The 8,836-nt window shown below is 38.2% G+C and overlaps 1 protein-coding gene across 1 annotated transcript in view; it reads right to left on the bottom strand.

The window, feature by feature from the left end:
- Positions 1-551: 551 nt before the first annotated feature.
- Positions 552-8,836, bottom strand: part of SLC39A8 (solute carrier family 39 member 8) — an 81,810-nt gene continuing 73,525 nt past the window's right edge. Inside the window, exons 7-9 of the mRNA XM_068975151.1 lie at positions 5,202-5,409; positions 4,081-4,265; positions 552-1,973 (exon numbers count right to left, since the gene is read on the bottom strand). Of these exons, the coding sequence (XP_068831252.1) occupies positions 1,824-1,973; positions 4,081-4,265; positions 5,202-5,409 (543 nt within the window). The 3' untranslated portion in view covers positions 552-1,823. The remainder of the gene's footprint in view (positions 1,974-4,080; positions 4,266-5,201; positions 5,410-8,836) is intronic.

The following is an 8,836-nucleotide window of genomic DNA, read 5'->3' as shown; positions in this document are numbered from 1 at the left end:
AGATGAATGGGTAAAGAAGATGTGGTATGTACACACAATGGAATATTACTCAGCCAGAAAAAGGGATGACATTGGGTCATTTTGGTGATGCGGATGAACTTAGAGTCTGTCATACAGAGTGAAGTAAGTCAGAAAGAGAAAAACAGATATTGCATATTAACACGTATATATGGAAATCTAGAAAAATAATACTGATAAATCTATTTGTGTAGGGCAGGAATAGAGACAAAGACATAGAGGATACATATATACTACCATGTTGTAGCTTCTTAAATAGCGTCTCAACCCAGACATACAATCTGTGCTTTGAAAAGGTAAAGATTATTTCCTAAGATTGAATGTAAACAGGTGAAATGATAAAAATAGATTCTATGCATACTGATTTCAATGAACAATGATTAATCTTTGTAGTATTTATTTGCTGAATAGCTTTGAAATAAACATACCTATTTCTCTTCCTTGTAATACCAGGTACATGAAAATCACTCAAAAACTATCCATTAAAATGAATAATGAATGACACAATACAAGGTTTAAAGGTGTTTACTATTTGGTCAAACAATATTTTTAAATTGTCAGAGGAAAATGTACATTAACATACATGCTAAACATTCATCACTCCTGCATTATTGCTATGTGACACAATTTTACAGCCTGTGGGACAGTATAATTCCCGAGGTCATTGTTGGCTTCTGTCAAATATTTTTCTCAGTTAAATCATCTTCCCTTAAGTGATTTGGGAGTGAGATTAGGGCTAGGATGTTCAATTATAGACCAAACTTCTATATCTACTAAATGAATAAACAGGCTCTATCTTTTATAAAAGGTAGAAAAATAATCATGCTGTGTGGGATTTTTTTTTTTTTTTTTGCAAAATATACCATACAGGAAAAACACAGGCTGAATACAAAAGAAATATTTTCTGTCTCTTGGACATCCATAAAAAACATATATCTTAGTCTCTGACATACAGCCATTCAGCTGTTATTTTGCATTTACTTAAAACATTCTCTGCTAAATAGTTATGTTCATCTTTAAAAGTAAATTGCTTAAAATTACATTCAATTTCTTTCTGTAAACCAACATTTCTTCACCTTGACAAAGGAAATACATTGGATACCGCCGATGAGCTGTCATCAGCTTTACATTACACTTAGAGGGAAAAAAAAAATCTGAGTCTGAAATTAGTAGAGTTAACAAAATTTTACTGATTTCCTATTATTTCAAGATGGTTTTCAAAGCCATCCTACAAGTCCCCATCTGTAACATAAAAACAAAACCAAAGCTATGAGCAATCTTTCTCTCCTGGATTCATTAAGGCCTTGGAATCATTTATATCTGTGTTTTGTACATTTTGATTCTCTTTCACATTTTTATGTACTTGCTTGTGAAAGCACCAGAACAAATTAATTGAAAGAAACCACTCTGAAACTACTTGAACATTTGATCTGACCATAGAGATTTAAAGGCTTATACAGCCTAGTTTATATTTTCCTCTGGATTCTGGTGTCGAAATGATTATAGAATGTATGTTTCTTGCTTTGTGATGGTTTTTTAATATGCGTGAAACATTAAAAAAAAGTCAGCATTTACCAAAGATCTCATGTATCAGGCTTTTCAGACTGGAACCAAAAGCTTTTTAAAGCATTTTTAACAACAAATGATGGTCTGTTTCACAGATCCTGACACCAATAATCAGTTTTCCTGACATACAGCTAAAAACAAAATTATCTTTTAACTAAATAGGATCAGCTTAAAAATCCCTCTGGAGCTGTTTTTATTTATTAAATGCTTTCATTAACACCACCATCTTTCACTTCTTATTACTCCAATTCGATTTCTCCCGCATACAAAGTAATGAGCAGGATGGCTGTGAATCCAGTTAACATCCCAGCGTTCTGAATCATGAAGAAGGTGAAATCGGTTTTTCTTCCAGTTACCTTTTCTCTCAGCATATCGTTCATCTCTGGAAACTAGAGGAAAGATATATTGTCAGATAACTGTTGCCATCTTGTGGTCAAACATAAAACAGTTATCACAGATTCCTGCGGGGGTGGGAGGGGGTGAGCGTTTCTGTCCGTGGTTTAAATGTTTTAGTACAGACAGCATAACAGCAAAAGGCAGCGTAATCAGATATCAACAAGAGTAGGAAAACTGTGTTTCCCGGGTTAGTCAATCAGCGGCTTGAGATTAACCTCATTTTATGCCTCCTCTCCCTCTCTTCCTTGCTCTCCCGGCTCCAACCACATCATTCGGACCTCAAATGTATCCAGCCTCTTTCCACCCTCAGAATCTTCACGCCTACCAAAACCTCTTTTCCCTCGTCTTTCAATGAGCTAAGTCTTTAAGGTTTCCACTTTCTTACTTTCATAGGAAGGCTTCTCTTAGGCCTCCTAACTTAGACACCCCTATTATCATCTTGCATCACGTATACTGTTTTTCCGTTCATTTCAATTTTTATTTGTATTTATGTAATCATGTGTGTGGTTTTGTTTGTTGAATTACAGGTTCCCCTCTCTGTAGACAAAAAACCATGCCTTTCTGCTCCCTCCACCATCTACAATGCCTTCCCAATTTCCAAGCCTGATATAAAAATATCAATCGATAATAGCTGATTAAATATGCTTTTAGAAACCACTATATAGTTAATTCTGGTTCTCTTCCATTTGTTTCCACTTGCTTGTTCTATCCCTCACAAAATCATAAGGTTTTTTAAATAAATGGTGCTGTCTTTGAATTGAAGACTATAACAATCTCATGGCGGTGAAAGCAATTAAAACCCCAAGTTCTGTACTTAAAATCGACTCTCAACACAAAACTTCTACTGAAAAGGCTCATGAAGAGATCTGTAAATGGCATCTTTTCAAAACACATTTCCAAGTGATTTACTATGTACACAGTGGTGCAATGTGCCAAAGCATTCAGGAGACCTCCAGAGTCTGCGGTCACTCCATTTGCTGATTTGAGAAAACTGTTACAAGGATACAATGGATGAAATTTGCAAAGCCATTCTGAAAAAAGCAAAGCTGCCATAAGTATATATAGCATCATTTATTTGTATTATTTCTTTAAACTGAATAACTCTAATAGATTCTGTTCTTATATTTTAAAAGAAAAGAAGTGATGACCTAAATACATTATGAGGCACTAAATTCTGTGAAGGAAAACATAAATGCAGTGATGGTTCTAAGAGATGAAATCCTTGTGCTTATAAGGGTCTGCACAGAACAATGAACAGAGTTAAGAATGCAGATGGAGGAAATTAAATTAGTAAATTATATATATAAAAACATTCAGTTCCAAATGCAAAGGAAACATTCCTTGATTTGCATCCATTTAGCACATTTTCATTTTCTAGAAAGCCATCCATGATTTATTTGAAAATGCACGGAACCACTGATATTCTCTCCCTTACACACACACAAAGACATACACAGAAACAGCATAAACATAAACACAGATATAAATATATACTGACCCAAGTAACTATCGTTCAACTTTAACTTATCAAATTTACTTTAACTCAAAAAATTCTCACTGTTTAGAACTTTGAAGTAACAGAAAGCTATTTACTTTATTCAACAAGTCATTTCCTTTCAAATATGACATCTTCTTGACAAGGGGGTGAAAAGTCCTTCGGAGCCATACCATAGCAGTATACAAGCTTTACCCACAAGGAAAAACACTGGGAAGATATCTCTACTTCAGCAAAAATAAGTCATGTTGTCCTCTAGCAATGAGATCCTACCTAGATCAAAGAATTGAGGAGAATCACTGTCAAATCACTATTAGTACAAACCACTCAAAAAGAGTGGACCTGGAATATTTTAAATGACAACAGAAAGGCCATCCACACTGAGGAAAGCAAAAGGTCACCCTTAGAGAAGGAAATGGCAACCCACTCCAGTGTTCTTGCCTGGCCTGGAGAATCCCAGGGACGGGGAAGCCTGGAGGGCTGCCCTCTATGGAGTCACACAGAGTCGGACACAACTGAAGTGACTTAGCAGCAGCAGCAGTCAATTCATAACCCAGATGTTTAATTCCAAGTTTAAAATACAACAAAATCTTTAAATTTCTTACCATGTCTGCCAGAGAAATATAGAGGAACATGCCTCCAGCAAGGGCAAAGATAATATTTGGAGCAAAATTATTGCCCACCAAGATGCCAAAAGCTAGCCCAACATAGCAGGAACACGCAGAAAGGAAATTGAATAACAAGGCTTGTCGAGTGCTCATTCCTGCATTGAGAAGGATCACAAAGTCCCCTAGAAGAAGAAGAACACGTTAAGTCAATAGTCTTTCTTTTTTTAAAATTACTTTTTACTGGAGTATAGCTGCTTTACAATGTTGTGTTAGTTTCTACTGTGCAGCAAACAGCCATTCTCTCTTTTAGATTTCCTTCCCATTGTGGTCACCACAGAGCACCAAGCAGAGTTCCCTGAGCTACACAGCAGGTTCTCACTAGTTATCTGTTTTATACACAGTGTCAATAGTAGTGAAAGCAAAAGGTGGAGAAGGTGGCAGAAGATGAGATGGTTGGATGGCATCACCAGAACTGACTCATTGGAAAATACCCTGATGCTGGGAAAGACTGAAGGTGGGTGGAGAAGGGGACGACAGAGGACGATGAGATGGTTGGATGCCATCACCGACTCAATGGACATGAGTTTGGGTAAACTCCGGGAGTTGGTGATGGACAGGGAGGCCTGGCGTGCTGCAGTCCATGGGGTCGCAAAGAGTCGGACATGAATGAGCGACTGAACTGAACTGAACTCAACAGACATGACCTTGGGCAAACTTCGGGAGACAGTTTGCCCAAGGGAAGGAGAGGGAAGCCTGGAGTGCTGCAGTCCATGGGGTTGCAAAGAGTCAGTCATGACAGCTATTGAACAACAACAATCAATAGAATATATATATATATGTATCTATATATATATATAAATCTCCCAATTCATTCCACCCCAAACCCGTCACTGGTGTTCACACATTTATTCTCTACTTAAATAGTTTGAGTAGATTTGTTTTCTACTTAAATACTTTTTTCTCTTTTTGAATGAAATAAAAGATAATAACCAATGTCTAAAAAGGCTCCTTCACTTCAAGACATCAGCAGGAGTTTTAAGAGTGTGTCATCTGAAACATCTCCCTCCCCTTAAACCAAGAAGTTAACAGACTTGGAGGACGTGAGAAGAACTCCTTACCTAACTCATGAGGGAACTCCTCGCACAGGATGGCTATGGAGGTGCTGAGTCCCTGCAGAAGAGACAAGGTGCAGGAGGCCCCAATGGCCAGGCCATCGATGAAATTGTGGAGGGCATCACTGAGCGTTATCATCCAGGCGATCGTCCCTATTTCTGAGAGCTTCGGCCCCTTCAAACAAGTACATGAGCTTGACTCTTTTTTTCCATCCTGTAAAATAACAGAAAATCAATCCACAGGATAACCGACACTTCTTGAAAGTCCAAGCAATACAGAGAAGTAGATGTATTATGTGTTGAGAGAGACAAATGTTTCCAACAGAAAGTCTTTCATAGTGGATAGGAACCACTAATCATAAAAAATGGAGGCAAAAACTTGGAGAAAGGAAAGGAAGAGACTGACAGGCCTTGAACAAACGACTTAAAAGACATTTTACTCTAGTTTCCCTTCAAACAATCCTTTTGACTTGTATGAACAAATTCTTCCTACTCCCTTCCTAAAATGTAATATTAATAGACATTAACCTAAGAATTTGATTTATTCATACACTTTAAAGTAAAAGAAGTTTTTCAAAGACTGAATTTAAATTCTTTTCCATGTTATAATTTGAATGTGAAATCCACATTTAAAGCATGATAACATCAAGGAGTATGTATTCTAATCTATCCTGTGCCAACCCTTTAACTATGAGCAAGTAATCTGAGCTTTAGTGTCTTTGATCGTGAAGTGAAGAGAATGCACTAAATTATTCATTTATTTTTCAATGACTTAGTAAGTTTCCACTGTGTTCCAGGTAGAGTTCTGGGTGTTTAGGCTATAATAACGTGGTCCCTACAAGCTCTAAATTTCAATGATTCTCTTAACAAATTACATGAAGTATGATTAAAACAGGCTTGTCTTTACACAACACTTCTTTCCACCATGAAACAACAGAAAATCCTAGAGCAGAGTCTTTGTAAGAATTTTAATTTCCAAAACAAATTTTTTCAAACAAAATTTAAATTTCCATAAAATTTACAAAATTGTGTAAAATCAAATGACAGATGCCAGCTGAAGCCTATTCCAGAAACTGTGGGAAAAGATAATAGAATGCAAATTCATTTTTAAGTAGGGAAGCAATTTGCAATTAACTGGAGAACATTTCATTCCTAATTCTCCTCCCCTCAACTCTACCTCAGCAGCTAATCAACATATTTATTGAACATCTGCAATTTATACAACAGTCTATTGAATGCTATGGGAAGACACAGAAGTGGAAAACACAGGTTCTATCTCCAAGAAGTCTATTTACCTTGGAGAAACAAGATGTAAAGTATACGACTGACTCTAAAAATTGGGCAACATATATCGGCTGAAAAGGGCTTCCTTCAGAGCGATCATCTGAGAGGTGGTGCTTTTTCTCTGATGTCACTTAACTGCTCAAAACACTTTGGGGACTATTCTTTCAAAGCTGACTTCCAGTCTTGCCACACAATTTTCACTGTTTCATTAGTGGCAAATCTTCATCTTTGAGGGATGTTTTGTTTGTGCATGCATGCATGCTCAGCTGCTTCAGTCACGTCTAACTCTTCGTGACCCCACGGACTGTAGCCCGCCAGGCTCCTCTGTCCATGGGATTCTCCAGGCAAGAACACTGGATTGGGTTGCCATGCCCTCCTCCAGGGGGTTTTCCAGGCCCAGGGATCTAACCCATGTTTCCTGTGGCTCCTGAATTGCAGGTGGATTCTTTACCACTGAGCTACCAGCAATTTGCAAGGGGAACATCCCCTTCTCTCAAAAACACAGGAAGCAACATTAATCTCCTTTTACTTTAAAAGGCAGTTCTTATCAGCATAAAAAGAATTCCTTCTGGTTTTAAAATGTGGTCTTTTCACTGTACAGTGTTAAAACATAAACTGAAGCAAATTAAATAATTTAAGAGTTCATTCAAGCAAGAATGGATTCCAAGCTAGCAGTGTCAAACCGGGAGTAGTTAGGAGCACTCTGGGGATGGGAAGCTCAGGGAGACACATTTATGGAGAAAAGATGGAAGCAAAGCAAGGAAATTATTGGTTGACTACAGCTCAATGCCTAGTTGGATGTTAGGAACTGACTGTCCTTAGGTTTTGATTTTATAACTTTGAGGCATTTACAGGCTTTGCTTTTGGATTGCTTACATATGACATTTGAGCCACCTCAGCTTGTGTCCTTATTTAATTAATTCAATAGTTGATATATCTTAAATGCACCATGTAATAAACAACAATGACTTCAGTTCAGTTCAGTTCAGTTCATTCCAGTTGCTCAGTCATGTCTTGACTTTTTGCGACGCCATGGATTGCAGCACACCAGGCCTCCCTGTCAATCATCAACACCTGGAGTTTACACAAACTCATGTCCATTGAGTTGGTGATGCCATCCAACCATCTCATCCTCTGTCGTCCCCTTCTCCTCCCTCCTTCAGTCTTTCCCAGATTCAGGGTCTTTTCCAGTGAGTCAGTTCTTCACATCAGGTGGCCAAAGTATTGGAGTTTCAGCTTCAACATCAGTCCTTCCAATGAATATTCAGGACTGATTTCCTTTAGGTTGGACTGGTTGTATCTCCCCCCTTGCAGTCCAAGGGACTCTCAAGAGTCTTCTCAAACATCACAATTCAAAAGCATCAATTCTTCGGTGCTCAGCTTTCTTTATAGTCCAACTCTCACATCCATATATGACCACAGGAAAAACCACAGCCTTGACTAGACAGACCTTTGTTTGCAAAGTAATGTCTCTGCTCTTTAATATGCTGTCTAGGTTGGTCATAACTTTCTCCCAAGGAGTAAGTGTCTTTTAATTTCATGGCTGCAATCACCATCTGCAGTGACTTTGAATCCCCCCAAATAAAGTTTGTCATTGTTTCCACTGTTTCCCCATCTATTTGACATGAAATGATGGGACCAGATGCCATGATCTTAGTTTTATGAACGCTGAGTTTTAAGCCAACTTTTTCACTCTCTTCTTTCATCAAGAAGCTCTTAATTTTTCTTCACTTTCTGCCAAAGTGTGGTGTCATCTGCATTATCTGAGGTTATTGATATTTCTTCTGGTAGTCTTCATTCTAGCTTGTGCTCCATCCAGCCCAGCATTTCTCATGATGTACTCTGCATATAAGTTAAATAAGTAGGGTGACAATATACAGCCTTGACGTACTCCTTTCCCTATCTGGAACCAGTCTGTTGTTCCATGTCCAGTTCTAACTGTTGCTTCCTGACCTGCATACAGATTTCTCAGGAGGCAAGTCAGGTGCTCTGGTATTCCCATCTCTTTAAGAATTTTCCACAGTTTATTGTGATCCACACAGCCACAGGCTTTGGTTTAGTCAATAAAGCAGTAGTAGATGTTTTTCTTGAACTCTCTCGCTTTTTCAATAATCCAGTGGATGTTACCAATTTGATCTCTGGTTCCTCTGCCTTTTCTAAATCCAGCTTGAACATCTGGAAGTTCATGGTTCGTGTACTGTTGAAGCCTGGCTTGGAGAATTTTGAGCATTACTTTACTAGCGTGAGATGAGTGCAATTGTGCAGTAGTTTGAGCATTCTTTGGCCTTGCCGTTCTTTGGGATTGGCGGCTGCACGGCACTGGAGCAGCCGAGGAGATACCCCATGTCCAAGGGCAA

The sequence above is a fragment of the Capricornis sumatraensis genome, chromosome 7 (genome assembly GCF_032405125.1).
Source record: "Capricornis sumatraensis isolate serow.1 chromosome 7, serow.2, whole genome shotgun sequence".
Classification (NCBI taxonomy): Eukaryota; Metazoa; Chordata; class Mammalia; order Artiodactyla; family Bovidae; genus Capricornis; species Capricornis sumatraensis.
Note: the sequence above shows the minus strand (reverse complement) of the source record. Positions and strands in the feature narration are given on the sequence as shown.